Raw genomic sequence first — 20,701 nt, forward strand, 5'->3', positions numbered from 1 at the left:
TAAATAACGAACCGCTTGTCTTGGGTCACTCAAATTTCAGTGTAATAATTGGATTCCTTGCCCCTATCATACACAACTTTTGTTACAACTGTGTTATTAGTTTTTGAGAAAAATGCAAAAATAGACACAAATTTATTGAGGGGTGTAGTACACAAAGCATAAATTTGCTCATCTGAGAGAATGTGTTCACTAATTCCTTGTTCACTAGGTTGATGCTTGTAACACCAGTCCAATAACAAGGAAATCACGATGAAATAGTGATGTAACAGGATTAATTACCAATTGATAGGCGAAAACAATTTTTGAATGTATTGCTCTGCACTATAGAGAGTTCCCGTGTTTTCAAGCGGAACGGACTACAATAGTGTTTATAACGTGATTCGCACCGCCGTATTCCTCATTCCTTTGATTTGGTCAATGAACCTAGTGGTGCTACATTCTACAAAATAACATTTGCTAATTATTGCGCGAGTGTTGGTATTCTGAAAATTGTAAACGGAGTTTAGGTTTCCCTCCAAGATGGCGGGTAACCCAAAACACGGGAACTCTCTATTATACTAGGCTGCATTCATCGCCTGTCATGTCTGTGTATGTCTGCAATCATAGATTTGAATACAATGCTGCTCTTTTCAAAGACACTTATACAGGTGCAAGAGAAACGTACACGGACTCTTCATAATGTGAAATTTATCATTTATCCAGGTCTTTATGACTATTCTTTGATATAAAAACAGGAAAAATCTGTTTCAACTGACCAGCGGGGAACCAAAGGATAGATCCAAAAGGATACAATAGTGTCACACTAGCAATGGATAAAATTAAAAACAGGGAAAATATGACACAACATCCAATGGGGGAGTAACACAAAACATATAAACAATATATGTTTTGTGTTACTCCCCCATTGAATGTTGTGTCATATTTTCCATTTTTAATAATATTCTTTGATAACCAATGGTGTGATACATCATATGTCTAGTGCAGGGCAATACATTCAAAAATACATCACTTCTACGGTGAATAGCAACACATTTCGAAAGCTCTGAGATGAGCAAATTTATGCTTTGAGTAAGTAAGTGTTTAACTTTCTTCATCATGACTCCACCAAGGCAGCTAAGGGACCGTTCACAAACACTTGTAAGGGGGGGGGGCTGATGCAAAAAAAGGGGGGGGGCTGAAAATTTTGACCCTCCTAAGGGGGGCCCTGAAAAAATGACCAAAAATTTTCCTGGAAAAATTGAGTTTATAGGCTTTTCTATGGGGTTGACCCATAATTTTCATGTCAAAAAGGGGGCCCTGAAATTGATGAGGTCTGTAAAGGGGGGGGGGGATTTTTCGCATCAGGCCACCCCCTTACAAGTGTTTGTGAACGGTCCCCAAGTTTACACCAACTTTATGAGTTGTAACTTGTATTTGAATTAGGTAGCATTTCTAGCTCTTGAAAACATTTAAAAACAGAATAAAGCAGGATAGCATTGTTCATAAATTTATGAGATGTATCAGGTTAGGTAGGGAGGGGGAGTAGGACATCTACTGGAAATATTAAATCATATGTGATATTTCTGACTATTTTATGAACTTTTTATATTCAATTTGTCCAAGTTATGGATGTTACATGTATATAATTATAAGAAATGCATCATTTACACGTCACCAGTTTCCCTGACCACACCTGAATGGGTGACTCTATTTAAAATCTATCTACGCTCCCTGCATGGGAGATTAAGGTCATATCTTCCACAGGGGGTATGGATTTCAACAGGAATAGCCAAATCACAATTTCAAGTAAGTTACCTCTGATTTACCAAACCAGATCACCCTAAAATGAATTCATAACCTCATGAATATTTATGCATTATATGTGATGTGTGATCTAATCGCCGGGCCTGTAGCCTAATTGTTCTGCCAAAAGTCAGCGACTTAGTGGAAGTCACAACTAGTTGGCTGCAGAAAAGTGCATGTCGCCCAACACTAAAAATCCACCTCCCAGGAATCACAGAGTTGAATTGAAATGGAGTTGTTCTATGCAATAAATTACACATATTTTATAGCCTGTTAAATAGGCAAAAACTACAAAATGGAAAACAAACAAATAAAACCAGGAAAATATAAATTATTTGACAAACGATTCACTAATGTTGAACGCATCACATAATGCTGCCAAAAATGCCCTTTTCGTCATGCATACACAGCTTCAATGTTGGGCTATTCCAGTTGAAATCCATACACCCCTGTGCTGATTTCAACTAGAATAGTTACATAATCACATGTATGTTGAACGCATCACATAATGCTACTAACAATGCCCCTTTCATCATGCATGTACATAGCTTCAACATTAGGCTATTCCAATTGAACTCCATACACCCCCTGTGTATATTTCAACTAGAATAGTTATGTTGAACATATCACATAATGCTACTAACAATGCCCCTTTTATCATGCATACATATACATAGCTTTAACACTCACACACAGTAGTCAGGGGTGTATCTCAACTGGGTTTTTTTTTTTGGGGGGGGGTTATAGTCAGTCAGCAGGTACAAACCAAAGTTCAGGTCTATAGAATTATGATAATGCACACATTGATTCTCGCGCAGATTCAAATTTGCATGATTCTCATACACTTCTGATGTTTAACAGCAAAGACTGGATGAGAAGCAAACGATTCTCGCAAACGTTTGCAAGAATCATGTTTCTACAATATTCTAGCCCTGATGGACAGTTTTTACCCAGAACGTAGAGGGGGAGCTTAACAATACAAGTCAGTAGAGCATGTCATTTTTGGCAATTTAACCAGCCTGACACACAGTTACAAGCCATTGGCTGGTGCTAACCTATGAGTGCTACTACCTTTCTTACAGTACTCATGATTGGTTAATTATGTGATCATAATCATCTGAGTAACCAATAAAACTAGAGCTTTTAGATCTTTGAGCAATTTTAAGCTTAATCAACTTCAGCCCTACTGACTATTCTTACCATCTCTCTGATTGGCTCAATGCATGGTACAGCCCTCTTTGTAACCAATCAAATTAGATCTTAGAGACTGGTAGTGACCATGGGGTTAAGATACATCCCTGATAGCAGCAACAACAACAAAAACTAGCAGTAAAATCTTTTACGCACAGGAAAAAAATAAAAATCATCAAACTATTATCTTGTTTTACAACAGACCCTGATTGTATAAATTTCACATGAAAGACAGAATCAAATGACCATGATTGGTTAAATTTGAAATCACAGAGGGAGCATGTTTTTCAAATAAAATTGCCTATGTTGTTAATTATTTTTAAACCTATTCTCCCCTGTATACGGGTTTACCTATCTTTCACAACTGGAATGATTATTTCAAATGAAGTTACCTAATTGACTTATTCTCTTTGATACACATACTCCCTCTGAACATGATTGGCAAAATTTAAATGTAGAAAAGTTTTGAACACACTGATCAGTAACTACATTAACATGCATGCCCACTTTTCTATTTACTATGATTTTATATTGTAGGCCTAAAATTGCCTCATGAATCCACCATCTGACCCCCAAAATGAGGTTATCTGTGCAAATGCATTGCAAATGTATTTTTCAAAATGCATTGGAAATTTAGAAAGCGTATTTAATCATGAAAGCATGTGTATGAAATAACATACAGTCATACACTTACCATATTTCCACATGTGTTTGGAGTAAACTTTATTTTATACAGGTATTACTATTATCAATTGAATATCTGAGTGGAAGAAGGGCCCAACTCCAATTTTGTACAAAAATGAGTTAGACCCAGCATTTTATTGCCAGCAGACTGTTCTTCCTTGTGTGTGAAAGATGAGCCAAAATCCACTCTCTAAATAGTCTTCCACGTATATTGGGTTAAAGAGGAATTTTGTTCATCCATGAAATCTGCTTTTCACTGCAATTAACTTTCTTGCTAACATATTACATGCTTCTACTTGTGCAATTAATGGATAATTACCAAATTTCTGTAGCTATTTATAACACATCTGCTTACGGAACTGGCACTTGCAGTATATAAGTGGAAGAAGGCCGAACTCCAGCTCGTATTAAGACCAGTACCGTTGCCAATAGAAACATCCTTTTTGAATGTATGCGATACTCTATGTTCATGTATTAAAGGTCCCCTTTTCCAAATATTAAGTTTTTTCTTAATATCTCAAAAACAGTTTTGATGGAGTTGGGCCCTTCTTCCACTCAGGTATTCAGTTGACAGGATCACTAACTCCACACTCACTGTTTAGTTAGGAAGAGATCGATACTTAATTCTGTTACCTATTTCGGACAATGGTTGAGGTCCATTGCTCTTTGACCTTTTCACAATGCTACAATTTCCTATTAAATCTATAAACTACTGTCCATTCAACCATTGGGCTATTCCAGTTAAAATCCATACACCCCCTATGGAAGACATGAACTTAATCTCCTACACAGGCAGTATGTATTTCAAATTGAGTTACATATTGTATGGCTCCATTTGAAGTCTGCACCCCTGTGTGAAAGATTAAGGTAATGTTTTCCATAGGGGGTGTATGGATTTCAACTTGGATGGCCCATTGTGTCCACTCATGCACATGTCTCACATTTACAACATTCTCAACCAAAATCTTCATTCATATTCATATCAAACAAAACAATTGAACCAAAAATATTGTGCACACTCTGACAATAAAGATCCATAAAAACAGCATGCTTTTCAATTTACATTTAGAACTTTCCTCAAACAACCAGAAGCAGACTATAAGACCATTTAAAAACAATGTCATTTCGTCGTCTGCTTCACATACTGTTGTATCTCAAAATGCTGCCTTTTGTGATTTTTTTTATTGTCATCTTATTGTGATGAGATATACTGTAAAGTTAACTTTATATAGTAGTTTTGAGGTATTGCCACAATATTACAACCTCATGTCCATTCATAAAAGAAAATGCATGTTGAAATATAAAATAACATTATGAAATATAACAATGATAATACAAATCACACAAGGCAGCCTTTTGTGATACGACAGTATGTGATGCAGGCGACGATACAATTACTTTCATTTTGAACACTTATGAGTTGTAAAGTAAACAAAAAACATTAAATTAAATTAGAAATGATGTACATAAAGAAGCAAGAGTATCCCATAACCTCAACAAAAAGGCTATTCCAGTTGTATTCCATACACCCCCTATGGAAGGCATGACCTTAATCTCCCACACAGGGGGTGTAGACTTCAAATGCAGTCACCCATTCAGGTAAACCCTATTTATAATTCACACTCCCTGTGTGGAAGATCAAGGTCATGTCTTCCATAGGGGGTGTATTGATTTCAATTGGAATATCCCCATACAATACCATATTGTTCTAATAAACACCTTACGCATGAAGTTGTTTAAAAGGGATGTTTATTAGTGGCAATTTTTCAATGAAAAAAGCTTACAAATCACCACCAAAAGCAAAATCTGACTCCCGGTTCAAATCCAAGATAGCAACAACAAGCAATGTGCTATCTGCAAGCTGTACTATAATTTGGCAACTGGATAGAAGGTTTTGTCCATGTAATTTTGCGATATCAGACACGCACCAAATGCCAGTTTTAGGCTTACTCACATAGTATGGCATGGAAATTTCTGCATTTTCTACATTATCATTGAGAAACATGCAGGGGGGATTGATTAGATCAGGGGCATTTATTGGAAACAATACAGGGTAAGTATAAAATGCTATTAATAGCGACCCAAGGGCCCCCCCCCCCAACTCAACATAAAAGTTGGCAACCATGAGAGTTACCAAATCTTTCAAAGGCCCCCTTTGCAATGATTTTTCATCAAATTTACCCCCCTTTTTCATGCAAAATCAAGGACAAAATTTGGCCAAAAACAACCCCTTTTTTGTGGTTTTCAATGACTAGAATTTCAAACACCCCTTTTCAATGACACTAAATATTGGCATAAAATTATTGCATTTTCTCAAGTACACCTTTTATCCAAATTTTGTGGAAAGTCCAAATTAAATACCGCCTATTTTGCCAATTTTGCGGTCCTTGCTATGGGTAAAAAAAGTACCCCTTTTCTGCGCTATTTGGTAACTCTCATGGTTGCCAATTTTTGGGTTGAGTTGGGGGGGCCGGGCCCAAAGGGCATACAAGATTATTTTTAATAGATTAAGCAATCTTATGAAAAACAATTTTTTTGCCCTGCAGGGCATTATTGTAGAAATGGCGGAGCATTAGATTCACTATGTTGTTCTTCTATTTCTGCTGTTAACTCTACCACTTGAAATCCTAGTGATGATGATGACGATGTATCTTGCGGCATATCTGGAGAACATTTGAATGGCTGGTGTTCATTTACCCAAACATCCACACTAGAAGAACTATCATAATCTGGAGAGATTGTTGAAGATAATACTACATGATCCAAGTTGTGCGTGTTTTCCTTCACATCACCACCAACCTCACATGGAAGACTCGTTGTGATTGGTGGAGTACTGCTAATCCTAGATTCAACAGCCAATGACGGAGACTGTATAACAGTCTTCTCATTGTTGGCATTATCCTCAATACAACATGATTCCGATGCGTTCATACTGTTTCTGAGCATGCTCAGTTCCCCATCAGCATCATTACTATTAGTATTATTCACAGATTGCACTTTATTCGTATCCATAACAACAGTTTCCATTGCAGCACATGATAATTGAGTTGTATCAGCTTGTGACCTTTCACCGTGTGAACTTTGACCTAATGAGTTGTTATAAATCATACCCTCTCTTATACCACCAACGTCCACACTTTCTGGTCCATCACATCGAGAATTTGCAAAATCCGTAATGACCTCTTCCAGGCCACCGTCTAAATCTTGAAGAGGAATCTCTTCCAGCAGTCTAGTTCTCTCCCCATTAGTGTCTGTTGATGGGGGCATTACTGAGTTGTTTGTGTCGTCTGCAGTGACCTTTGTACACTCTTGTTTATCTTCTTCGTTGCAGAATGCTTGTTCTATGGAATAGTAGACAGCTGCCAGTAGTAGAAAACCACTGACAAGGCAGAGTAACTGAAATATGAAATAGAGACATACATGAAATGTTATTATTCTTGTCATGTTTGTTAAATATCAAAACAAACTGAAATGACTATTGATGTTTCTGTGCAGTCATCATCCTATTTAATGTATGCTTGGGCCTCTTAACCTGGGGTGTGTGAGGCCTCAGGCAAAACAAAGAGGACAATTACTAAAATTGCTGAAAAACAGTGTAAAATCAGTGTAAAAATGCCAAATATGGGCTGAAAATAAAAGAAACCGCATAAATTTTGGAAATAAAAATAGCTGAACTCATCTAAGTAGCTGAACTCTCACACCCCTGCTTAACAAAATGGGCTATTATAGTTGAAATCCATACACCTCCTATGGAAGACATGACCTTAATCTCCCACAAAGGGAGTATAAATTTTAATTGAGGTTTTAAAGTTGGAATCCCGGAATACATTAGTATTACTGGTCCCATCTGTGATATACTGGGCAAAGTAAATCCATAAATTAAAAGCCCATTCAGTGATTTAAAATTCAGTTTAATTAAAATTGTGTATGAATTGCCTAAAAGTGAAGGATTTTTATAGTCAGGTATTTTTTTACATGAAAAATTCGGCAAAAAAATGAGGAAAACTGCTCTCAACTTTATCTACATCACAGATGTTGCCAATTTAGATTCTAATACTGCTGGGAATTGAACTCGGGACCTCATACGCCAAAGCCGAGTACACTAACCATTAGGAAGGACACACAATCCCCACAAATAAACATGATAACTTACCCGGATGGATTTAATTGTAAGTAAATTAGCTTCTTCCCCATATGTGTTGGTCCAATAAAATGAACATGGCTCTGTTAGATTATCTCCAAGGTGATTCCCACTCATAGCTTCCTCAACCATTCTGTAGAAAAGACACATTCAAAAGGTATAATTTGTATTAACTTCTGCTGAAAAACTTTTCACTTTCTCAAGGTTTCAAGCCAGCCCTTTCAAAAATATAGAAATAAGGCAAAAAAACACACAAAAACATGTTTGTTTCCTGTAACCGCTCAAAAAAGTCAAATCTAAATGCATTTTTTTTTTGCTTTTTTCAAATGACAACATGACAAAAATACCTTTTATGCTGCAAATTGGAATGGGAATTTACAGTGGGTCTCTCCGACACACACACACAAAATCATATTTCTTCATATTCAAGAATATTTATATAATGATGTATATTCATATTTATGATCTCCTTTCAACCTGCAGATTAAAAAAGGTATTTAAAAAAATGTGTGATGTTTACTCCAGTAGTTTTTTCACTACGCTCATTTGTTGTGTAATGTGTAAATGTTTATTCCAGTAGTGTTTTATATTATTTTTTGCGATTTTTCATTGAAAAGTGAAAAAAATCTAATCCACAAAATAAGCCGTCAAAAACGTAATGCGTGCGCTACAGGAAACAAACTTGTTTTTTTTGCCTAATAGGAACATTTTGAATGAAAATATAGGACAGCGTCTAGCACAGTAGGCATCAGATACACTATATTGGTAAGGGGAAAGTTCCAAAGATACTTTTAACTCATACCAATCCAAAATGATACACACATCATGCTTGCAAAATATCTAATAACTAAAACATATCAGTTTCAAAAATCAGATAATGATAATAAAACGAGAAAAAATATGATTCTGATATGACGATGTGACCCAGACTACAATTTAATCATGGTGATGAAAAAATGTAATATAAATTTATAATTATTTTAATATTGATCAACCAAAAATTAAAAAATTGCCATTGGTGTAATAATTACAGTGATCCATCCAATAAGCCTTAACAGCTGGATGAATAATTAACCTGTGTAATTTCGTATGACGTAGCTATATATTGTAGTGCAAGAGCTCAAACAAAAGTTATTTGTACATGTAGAGATATTTATTTTTTAATTTCAGAGGTGAATATTGCTGTAGCTGTCTGGCCACATATAGATCTGGTCTTACATGTACGCTAAATAATTTTGATTTTTTGAAATTCGCAATGTAATACACATTTTATGGCAAATGATTACAAATTGATATTTTTGATATTTAACAGTACTCGAAGTACAATGTAAACTTTATAAATCTGATGATTTATAATTAAAGTGTATGTAGGTGGGATGAAAAGCCGACGATCAATTATGTCTTTTTGGGAAAAAAATCCATATCTTCAATATGAAAGGTCAAAAATTTCAATTGATTGTCTGCTTTTCCTCCCAGCTACATACACTTTAAGAATATATCATTAGATTTATAAAATTTACTTCGAGGACTGTTATATATCAAAAATGTGAAAAATGTCAAATTTTAATTATTTGTCATAAAATTTGTATTATATCGTGAATTTCAAAAATGAAAATTATTTGATAAATGAATAGAAGCAATATATAGGCAAAAAGTGAGGAGAAAAAAATAATAAAAAACATATTAAGAAAATGGACAAATAAAAGGTTCACAACTTTGCAAGTTCTCAAGACAACTGGGGATTCAGCATCAGTATTTACAGTAATTGTAGCTAAAGGTACTGAGCAAGTTAGTATTAAATAGTAGTAACTCAATTTTCAAAATTTCTGACTTTACCCTGAGTAGACCAAATTGGGTCATATTATATTTGTCTTTTTTTTTTCATTTCAAACTTTGTATATTGTCATGGATGGCAAGCTATATATATTTACCATTTTCATTTTAAACTACCATAGAATATATTGTCATAGATGTCATCATGCAAGTAATATTTATTTGTTAATTTGAATTTAAAATTTATATTGTTGTGGATGTCAAACTATATTTATTTGTCACTTTTTCCACTACAGAGTCTATCAACTGACCGATCAATATTGGCCGGGTCACTGGCTCTTGCCAAATTTGATGGCCCTTGAAATCCTCATTTTCATACTGCCATTGTTACTGTAAATTATTGTATTTTTTAACAAAAGCACAAAAATACAGCCATCACAAAATTGTACTTTTTGTTAGGTCACCTATTAGGCTATTCCAGATGAAATCCACACCCCTATGGAAGACATGATCTGAATCTCCCACACAGGGGAGTAGATTTCAAATGGGTCAATTAACTATTCAGGTAATCCCATTTGAAATTCATACTCCCTGTGTGGAAGATTAACCCTAACGGGGTAAAATCTTACAAAATCTTTACAAGGAGAATCACTGCGCATGCATGCATTGCACGTGTCGGTCATGATGCAATCAGATGAAGTCATATATACCCAGGGAATCGCTGGCCGGGCAAGCCAAACCCACAAGTTGAGTGTGGTTTGTAGGCCTGTATTTTCCTTTATTGAGGCATGCTCAACTCCAACAGGGCAAAATCTTACAAAGAAAATCACTGCGCATGCATACATTCAACGTGTCGGGCATGACGCAATCAGCCTAAGTCATATATACCCAGGGAATTGGCCGGGCAAGCCAAACCCCCGTAGCTACAAGTCGATGATCTTGTGCGTGGCACCCACTGGGTCTAAGGTTTGAATCCCCGGGGGTGCCAAGTACCTATATCTTCCACAGCTAGAGTGAGTATTTCAAATAGAAGTTACCCAAATTGTTTATTCTATTCGAAACTCATACTCTCACTGTAGTCGACTTTAGCTAAATCTTCCAGGGGAGTGTGGATTTTAAATGGTGGTGTAGCCTATTTTCTGATCCACAGCTTCATCCTAGCTTTTCTCAACAAAAATAAAATGTGATTTTATAGCACTGGAAACCTCAGGCAAAAAACTGGTATAAAGAGTTGTGATTTTTATACCACTGGAAAAAAAAGTTGTGATTTTTATACCACTGGAAACCTCAAGCAACATAATACCCCTCAAAAATGACTGACTTTAACTCTCTTCACACGGGTGTCGACTGCAGACGACATGTTTCAAAAATGTCATAAAAATTCAAAAATTTCAGAAATGTAAATTTTCCTGACCATATTTGGAATCAGCATGAAAATTGCATTAAAATGAGTACACACAAGCCTAGTATTGGTTCAGTAGTTCTTAAGATAGCTCTTGATATTTTGAGAAAATATTTCAAAACTTGAATTTTTTCCGTTGAAGCATATGGATAGCACGCAGAGCATTAAGCACCTGGGATGATAATCAGCTTGAATAGGGTACACTACAACACACTACCTAGGATTTAATTGATTCTTTCAAACTGAAATCGGTGAATAGTTGCTTTCATTCTGAAATTTTGTTGCAGATGATTTATCACATATTGTGTTTTTGTGTATGACCGATAAGGTCAAATGAGCCTCTGGAATTTAAAACAGACAATTCACACTACTCCCCATTCCAGAAAAATACAGCACTCATTTTTTGGGATTAAAAATATATTATCAAGTTCTGATAAATGAAACATAGCTCAATACTAATAATTCATGTAGTACTAACCGGAGATAAAATAAAATGCTTCACTATTTTACTAATTTCTTGAAAAAAAAGAGCCAAAAACATGCATTTTTGGAATGTTTCCTGACAATCGAGTCACAAAAATCAAAGACTTGGAGCGAGTCTAAGCATTCAAAATATTGAGTATATGCTTTTTTGTGGTTACAAGAATGAAACATGTCTTTTCCAAAATGAGAATGCATAAATTGAAATTAGACTTTGTACAAGTCAGTCTTAAAACTTGATTGTCACAGCATGTGAAAAACACCCTTAATGCACCTTTTTGGCCCTTAATTCATAAATTTGGCCAAATAGTGAAATTTAACTTTTATTTCCAGTTAGCACTGGAATAATTAAGTTTGAGCTGTGTTTCATTTGCAGGAAGTTGATAATATTCTTTTTATCCCAAAAAATTAGTGCTGTATTTTTCTGGAATGGACAGTAGGCAATATTCTATGATAGTGCATACACCAGTTGTTATGAGTGTTTCCATTTTGCTATGTACAATGATACATGTTAAACTGCAATAGAAATATTATCGAATCCAATTCCACATATAATAATATGATTATTAGGGTGGTTCTTATTTTACAAAAGTCTGAAATTCCATGCTCCTACCCCTTAGAATGGTTCAGTTGGATGAAAAACGTATTCTGTAAAATTTTCAGGAAGATCGGACAATATTTACTGGTAGCCCAAGAGCCTCCAATATGGTGACCCCTGTCGTGATTATTGGTCATCGGACATTTTGGAGCAATTTTAGGGGAGTATATTTTCAAAATAGAGTGTCTCTTGATATTCAATCTTTCTAAATGCATTAACAGTAACTAGTTTAACATGTATATAACAAAAGGTGCCTTGTATTTACTTCCATTGTTGTTTTAAACTCAACCAGATATGGCACTTAGTATGCGAATACTCCTAAATACCGGTCCTCTGCCATTTTCAAGCATTTGTAAGGGGTCTAATATAAAAAATAGAGTGTCTCTTGATACTCAATCTTTGTAATTGCATTAACAGTAACTAGTTTAACATGTGTATAACAAAAGATGTCTTGTATTCACTTCCATTGATTTTTAAACTCAACTAAATATGGTAGTTTGTGCCGTGAGTACTCCTAAATACCGGTCAACAGCCATTTTCGAGCAACTTTTATAAGGGGTTTATTTTCAAAATAGAGTGTCTCTTGATACTGAATCTTTGTAATTGCATTAACAGCAAACAGTAAACATATCAAGATAGCAAAAGATGTCTTGTATTCACTTCCATTGTTGTTTTATTCTCAACCAGATATGGTAGTTTGTGCTGTGAGTATTAAAATATGGCCGGTTGTCAGCCATTTTCGAGCAACTATAAGGGGGCCTATTTTCAAAATAGAGTGCCTCTTGATACTCAATCTTTGTAATTGCATTAACAGCAAATAACTTAACATGTATATAACAAAAGATGTCCTGTATTCACTTTCATTGTTTTATTCTCAACCAGATAAGGTAGTTTGTGTATGCTGTGATTACATGGTCGTCAGCCATTTTCGAACAATTTTATTTAGGGGGCCCGGTCTATTTCCAAAATAGAGTGGATCTCTTAATTCTTCAATCTCTTTGTAATTGGCATTAACAGCAACAAGACAGCCTGCAAATGTCTCTATAGGCAACATCTGCCAAGTCTCCACCTGTGGTATCTTTCTAGAGCAGCCTTGGTTCTTCGATCCCATCGCTCAAGTGGCCACAAAATGTGAAATGGTAAAATTAATGCAAAATGGGGAGGGTGAGAATGAAACGCTCAAGCGCATCAAAGTTGCTGCACGCCTAATTTCAGATAGTCGACTGGAAGACTTTGTCACACAGAATACCAGAAGACTCTTGGAGAAGTTGGGTATTATCAGCTGACTTTATGGATCCAGAAACTTGGACCAGCCGTGATCATGGTGATGACTTTCTTGAGGGGGTGGAAATCATTACAAACATTAACTAGAGTTGATAGACGTTAATGCAGAGCATGAAGTGGCACTGGTGCAGGAGTTCAACATGATGAAGACCATACCAGTTGCAGTTCCTTTTCAAGTTGTACATGTATCTGAGCATCACCAGTTTCCTGACAGCCATGAGAAAGTCAACATCCTTTTTATAAATTGCAGCAAATTATAAAATTAACTATTCCCAGTCTGACAGTCAGCACAGACTATGTTATTTGGGTTAGAACAATGAATGTGAATACAGAACAGTTTTTGTTATGTTAAACTAGTTCAGTTGCTTTTAATGCAACTGCAGAGATTGAGTATCAATGGATACTCTATTGGGAAAATCCCCCATAAATTGCTTTAAAATGGCTGACGACCATTAGGAGTACTCACGGCACAAGTTGCCATATCTGGTTGAGTTTAAAACAACATTGGAAGTAAATACAAGACAGCCTTTGTTATAGATATGTTTAACTAGTTACTGTTAATACAATTACAAAGATTGAGTATCAAGAGACACCCTGTTGGGAAAATAGACCCCCTTGAATATGGCTGACGACAAGTCCGTATTTAGGTTCTCACGGCACATAACTGCTATTTGGTTGCGTTTAAAACAACAATGCAAATGATTACAAGACATCTTTTGTTATATATATATGTTAAAGTAGTTGGTGTTAATGCAATTACAAAGATTCAGTGTCAAGAGACAATCTATTTTGAAAATAAACCCCTTATAAAGTTGCTCGAAAATGGCTGTTGACCGAATTTAGGAGTACTCACGGCACAAACTACCATATTTAGTTGAGTTTAAAAAATCAATGGAAGTGAATACAAGACATCTTTTGTTATACACATGTTAAACTAGTTACTGTTAATGCAATTACAAAGATTGGGTATCAAGAGACACTCTATTTTGAAAATATACTCCCCTAAAATTGCTCAAAAATGTCCGATGACCAATAATCACGACAGGGTCATCATATTGGAGGCTCTTGGGCTACCAGTAAATATTGTCCGATCTTCCTGAAAATTTTACAGAATAAGTTTTTCATCCAACTGAACCATTCTAAGGGGTAGGAGCATGGAATTTCAGACTTTTGTAAAATAAGAACCACCCTAATGATTATTCATGCGATTTTCTGTGCATTTTTGGAAACTTTGCGACAGAGAGAATGCAGCAGTCTTACCAGGAATAAGCCAACACTTTTTTCCTTCATTTTCATTGTTTGCTTGTTTTAATGTTTATTCATGCTAATATATCTTGTATTATGTGCCATATTTTATGACTAGTGTATTATTCTGATCCAGTCACTGCTAAGCCAGGATTTGCAGGTCTCATTGTCAAGGAAGAGTATGACATCAATAAAGATCAATTTCTTTAATCCTGATTTATATTCTGCAGATCCAAAGATATTTTGAGGACAGCATTCTAACATTCCTGAACTTTCCCATGCATATACAGCAGTGTATCTTTGCTGCCCATCAGAACTGGAAATTCAGCACTTGACAACTCCCCCCCTCCCCCCAAATAAAAATTACATGTACACTTGAAGGAAGGCTTTAAATACTTGCTAGTCCTATTTTGAAATAATTTTATTAAAAAGCAGTCATAGTATGTACCTTTCGCCAAATTTTGAGGCAATTTTGCAAAATTAGGGGTAACTTGCCCTCAGGAAAGTTGAGACAGATTTCCTGCCCTCCCCCCTGCATTTTGAGTCCTGAGTTGTCAATTGCATATAAAACCTTGCACAATGGTCAAAATTCTGATATTCTATCCTGGTTGTGTATGAAAGCTAGCATTAACAATGTTCTGGTAAAATCACTTACATTATAAACAACATGATAAAAAATATTCATACACAACCAAAAGAAAACAATGGACTGTGAAGTTTTGACGTCAAATACAACCCTATTTCATCCAATTCTGCACAATGGATAAATGACTTGTATGAAATGCCAACGTTCTGTGCCCGGAGTTTGATGACTTTTCCTTCACCACAAATTTTATTTTGAATAATACATTATTGTTATAGCTACAGACAAAAGACTCATTTTGTATTATTCATGGGGTCAGGGTCATCAAGAGCAAAGAAGGCTATGTTGAGGCTGCTGTTTCATGCACGCATCTATCTATGCTTGTCTTTTAATCGTAGTGTGTGTGTGTGTACACCAGCGATTTGAGCGAATGCTAGCGAAATGCACAATGACGTCACCGCCACATCAAGGTAAAAAATGGTATAGCAACATGGATAAAAATAAAAATACAACAAGTATATTAAGGCAAATTGATCCCCAGGTGCTATCAGACTTTTGTAGGAGTTTATGTTGTTGCTACATCAGGAGAAAACAAGCTGGTAAACTTGGCATTACAGATTAACATTACAGATTTGCCCATTTGATAATAGGATTGGCATATATCCTTGAATGCACAATGATTTGAGAAACCTATATTCAAGCAAAAACAAAAGTACTTACATTTTTCTAGTTTGGACTTCAGCTGACGTCATTCTTGAGCCATATAAATGAAGTTTCCAATCAACTAAGGCGCCACCACCAACGGCACCTAAATAAACAAGAACAATCAATCAATCAATACTGATTTTCCATGTGACATTTCTTTATCAAAAGGTATCTTTCACAAATGCGCGATGATTTGTATAGAAGCGCACACCCTTTACATCGCACAATAAACAATCGCAACTGAGTTCTTGTACATAAGTAACCAAGAAAATGAAGCAGATACCGTATTGTTTGTAATAAACGCTCCCCCTCTAATAATCTAATAAACGCCCCTCCAATATTTCTGTGAACTTAAAAACTGATAAAAATGCAAACATTTCCATGTCATATCGTGTAAGTAAGCTTAAAATTTTCATCAGTTATGCAGTGACGATCGCTAATAAATTGCATGGACAAATCCTATTATGACTCAAACTTCCATCTGGTAAAATTTCACCAGATTCTTGCTTGATGATGCACTTACGGGTGTAATTTTGTTGTATTTACCACGACCCACTCAATTTCCGTAGGCAGCGCCATGGAATGGCATTAGTATAGTCGTAAATCCCTATTTTCTATAGGAGCATCATCGGGAAATTGAACCCAATTTTTAAGTTTTTTCACTGACAATTCACTTCCAATAAACACCCCCCACCCTTTTGGAAAAATGCAACGCCCCCATTATCCAGGGTAATTTCTAGTTAACTGAAACAAGGACTGCGTCAGGAGGGGTAAACGTAAACACCAAAATTCTCCATTTTGTAAATGTTAAATTCCGGGTTGTTTCCCATTTTTTTTAAATAACCATAAAAATTCCCCCTCTCTAAGGCATCTGATTTCTTAAAAATCACTTAATAGAAAGCAAAATTATACTATGTAAACAATGTTTCTATCTAGAAACACTGATCCAACATGGCATTGCACATCGTCGGCAGAGTGCTACACTATCGTAAGTGCAGTTTGGACAGTTTTACAGGAGGAGCATTTTTGTGTTTAGCATAGCCGTTTGTTTCCAAGTAGCCATAAAATGACCAGGGAATGTAAAGCAATTTGATTTTAATAATATAAACTATATAAATGGTGTTAAAGTTAATAAATCGATGAATTGTTTACTGATTTAGATGTCGTAAGTGCCACATACGATAGTGTTACACTCAAATAGAAATGAGTGTAGAGTGCAACACTATCGTATGTGCCACATACGATAGTGTTGCACTCAAATAGAAGTAAGTGCAAAGTGCTACACTATCGTATGTGCCACATACGATAGTGTAGCATGCATTGCTAAATAGGATATTTGTAATATCGGCTCAAATATCCAATATTTTGTCATTTTATGTTTCTTAACAAGTGTTAATTTATTTTGGCACATAATATTTACAATAGCAAGACACCTTTTGCCGTAATGTTATCTCTTAAAATTTATTACTGAATCTAAAACTAAAAACACCGGATTTATAGTCTCTATTACCAGTCATGGGAGCTATGAACTTAGCCAGCATGGTGACAACGTATAAAGCCGTCAGCGTCACAGCCAGTGGTGTGTTAGAGACTGTTTTGCACTTACGATGGTGTAGCATTCCATGATTTTGTTGTTTAGGCCCAATAAAGTAGCGTATGTGGCACATACGATGGTCTTGCAGCAAATGAAAAACAAAATTAGCGTGCAAGACTATCGTAAGTGGCACATACGATAGTCTTGTATGCATTAATGAAAATAGCATTGCACTTACGATATTTTATTTTATTAATTAAAAAATAATTAAGCAATTTTGAAACTTAAAACCTGGTTTAAAATGTGCGTTTTTATATGGCCTTCAATCATTCGTCAAAAAATCTCATTTTGGCCAAAAATGTCACTTACGATAGTGTAGCACTCTGGCGACGACATGTAACCCATGTGGAATTGGGATGGTCTAAAAATAAGTTTTACATATTTGTCTATAGAGGACATTTAGAGCTTTCAGAAACTGAAAACCCAATGTTGATACAACTTTTCTTTACAAAGTTATGTCAATTTATCAACCGTTGAAAACAATATAAAACAAAAGAATTTTAACGCTTTCTTTGCCAATCTCTCAAAATCAATTTTAGCGACATCCGACTCATTTCCCTTGTTCGTGTCACATATATGACCCCTAAAGGCAAGTAATGATAAATTTCATTTCAAGTAAATTTCAGTGAAATATTTAATTAGTTTGTGCATTCTGTTGAATGTACATTGGAAATTAGACCCCAATAAGCTTACATTTTGCCTGTTGTTACAAAACTCCATTTTCCATTTTCTACTTGGAATTCTGTGAAATTTGTCTGTTTTTCGTAAAACGGAGAACTTCGGGCTCTAGGTAATCAGACTTACCGTAATCAGTGATCTGAAGCTGCCACACACCAATAGGTTCCTCTCCCCAACATCTAACGGTAGAAAAGGTCCAGCCTTTCAAGCCATCACCGGAACTGAAATTGACAAGTCAAAATACAAATTATGCATTATACCTACAACTACCTATCTTAACATTACTATTAACAAAATTGAAAAAAGCACAAAACTTGCCACTATTTTAATGTTTTAAAAAATGTGTTATATGATCACTTTGTTTATACAAGATATCACCAGCCATTCATCATGACCTTTGACCTTTAGACATGACCTCTTACCTGTCTCTTTTCCTTTTAGCACCAATAATTGATTTTGTCCCGCTAGGACACACTAATTCGATCTGTAGATTGCCTCGGTATGGATGTGTTAATGTTACTGTAATCAATACATGTTCTAGTGTAGCTAGTTCTACTTCTTGTGCTGAGCTATTTGATACTGGGAAGACAAAAGAAAACAAGGAAATTCATTAGAATGTTTGGAAAGAAACCTTTTAAGCAGTCTTCAAGCTGTAAATGGCACAATATATTTCATGGTTAATATTAATGTAAAAGCTATATCTGTTGTAAAAGTTGTAAAACCCAAATGAAGTTTTCAATAGATGGAGAATTTTATTTCGCATATTTTGATACATCGTTTGGCACGATTAGGCCTGTTATCAACTGTCGTATGTGTCGTATTATCGTTGATATACCCTAAATCCGACATGTCATAAATTGTCCTTTTTCGACACTTTACGACACATATCAAAAAGAAAATTTCCATGCAATTTTGTCTGAATCATGTTTTCAATGGAAAGTCAAAAATTACCTCCCGAAGTTGACCCGAATGCGGAAGAAGAACGAACCAGGAAGTATGTTTACACCGGAAGTCGGCAATCAACTCATATCGGTGTGATTTTAAGCTTATCTGTCTACACGTGTCGATTGTCATTTTTTTCCTCGACCAAGTGTCGAATTAGAAATCATGTGTCGATAACACGCCTAGGCACGATTTGAATGAAACAAGGCGGTTCTCGAACCACGAGTCTCGCCTGCTTTTGCAACCGCATGCTTTCGCGATTACTTTCAGTAGAAGTAAATGAATTTCGCAACCGCCTGCTTTCGCGATTACTTTTGATAGAAGTAAATGAACCTGCAACAACCCCATGGTGAACCCGAAATGACCTTCCAAAAATTTGGCTCTAAATGTTGCCAACAAAGTTTCATGGCAATACGACAGTTTTTACTCATTTGACCTCAGATGACCCCTGGTGATCCCGAAATGATCTCCAAAAATTTGGCTTTAAATGTTGCCTGTACCCACCAAGTTTCATGCCCATACGACAGTTTTTACTAATTTGACCTCAGATGACCCCTGGTGACCCCGAAATGATCTTCCAAAAATTTGGCTTGAAATGTTGACTGTACCCACCAAGTTTCATGCCCATACGACAGTTTTACTAATTTGACCTCGGATGACCCTGGTGACCCCGAAATGATCTTCCAAAAATTTGGCTTTAAATGTTGACTGTACCCACCAAGTTTCATGCCCATATGACAGTTATTACTAATTTGACCTCTGGTGACCTCGAAATGACCTTCCAAAAATTTGGCTTTAAATGTTGACTGTACCCACCAAGTTTCATGCCCATACGACAGTTTTGACTAATTTGACCTCAGATGACCTCTGGTGACCTCGAAATGACCCTCCAAAAATTTGGCTTTAAATGTTGACTGTACCCACCAAGTGTCATGCCCATACAATTTTTACTAATTTGACCTCAGATGACCCCTGGTGACCTCAAAATGACCTTCCAAAATTTGGCTTTAAATGTTGACTGTACCTACCAAGTTTCATGCCCATACAACAGTTTTTACTAATTTGACCTCGGATGACCTCTGGTGACCTCGAAATGACCTTCCAAAAATGTGGCTTTAAATGTTGACTGTACCCACCAAGTTTCATGCCCATACGACAGTTTTTACTAATTTGACCTCAGATGACCTCTGGTGACCTCGAAATGACCTTCCAAAAATTTGGCTTTAAATGTTGACTGTATCCACCAGGTTTCATACCCATACGACAGTTTTTACTAATTTGACCTAAGATGACCCCTGGATGACCTCAGTGACCTTGAACCACTAACCAATACAAACTGGTTCTGTCTCGGGTCAAGGTGCACCCACCCACCAAGTTTGAGGAATGTGCGACTCCTAGTCTCCGAGAAAATAGGCGGAAGGCAAACTTTAACCAAAACTTTAACCAAATTTGTCACATACACACCCCCACACGCACGCACCCCCACCCCTACATACACACATACGGAAAAGTGATTATATAGTCTCCTGCCTTATCAGGCGAGACAAAAACAAGATAATTTCAAAAGTGACAAAATTTACATAGGCACGATTTGAATGAAAAAACAAGATAATTCCAAA

The 20,701-nt window shown here is 35.9% G+C and overlaps 1 protein-coding gene across 2 annotated transcripts in view; it reads right to left on the reverse strand.

Annotated features, from left to right (window-relative positions):
- Window positions 1-1,939: 1,939 nt before the first annotated feature.
- LOC140170324 (proprotein convertase subtilisin/kexin type 7-like) overlaps window positions 1,940-20,701 on the reverse strand; it is a 73,667-nt gene continuing 54,905 nt past the window's right edge. For both annotated transcript variants that reach the window (XM_072193691.1, XM_072193692.1), the window contains exons 12-16: window positions 18,563-18,719; window positions 18,267-18,361; window positions 15,884-15,971; window positions 7,811-7,931; window positions 1,940-7,053 (exon numbers count right to left, since the gene is read on the reverse strand). In XM_072193691.1, the coding sequence (XP_072049792.1) occupies window positions 6,208-7,053; window positions 7,811-7,931; window positions 15,884-15,971; window positions 18,267-18,361; window positions 18,563-18,719 (1,307 nt within the window). In that variant the 3' untranslated portion in view covers window positions 1,940-6,207. The remainder of the gene's footprint in view (window positions 7,054-7,810; window positions 7,932-15,883; window positions 15,972-18,266; window positions 18,362-18,562; window positions 18,720-20,701) is intronic.

Source organism: Amphiura filiformis, chromosome 14 (genome assembly GCF_039555335.1).
Source record: "Amphiura filiformis chromosome 14, Afil_fr2py, whole genome shotgun sequence".
In the NCBI taxonomy this organism is placed as follows: domain Eukaryota; kingdom Metazoa; phylum Echinodermata; class Ophiuroidea; order Amphilepidida; family Amphiuridae; genus Amphiura; species Amphiura filiformis.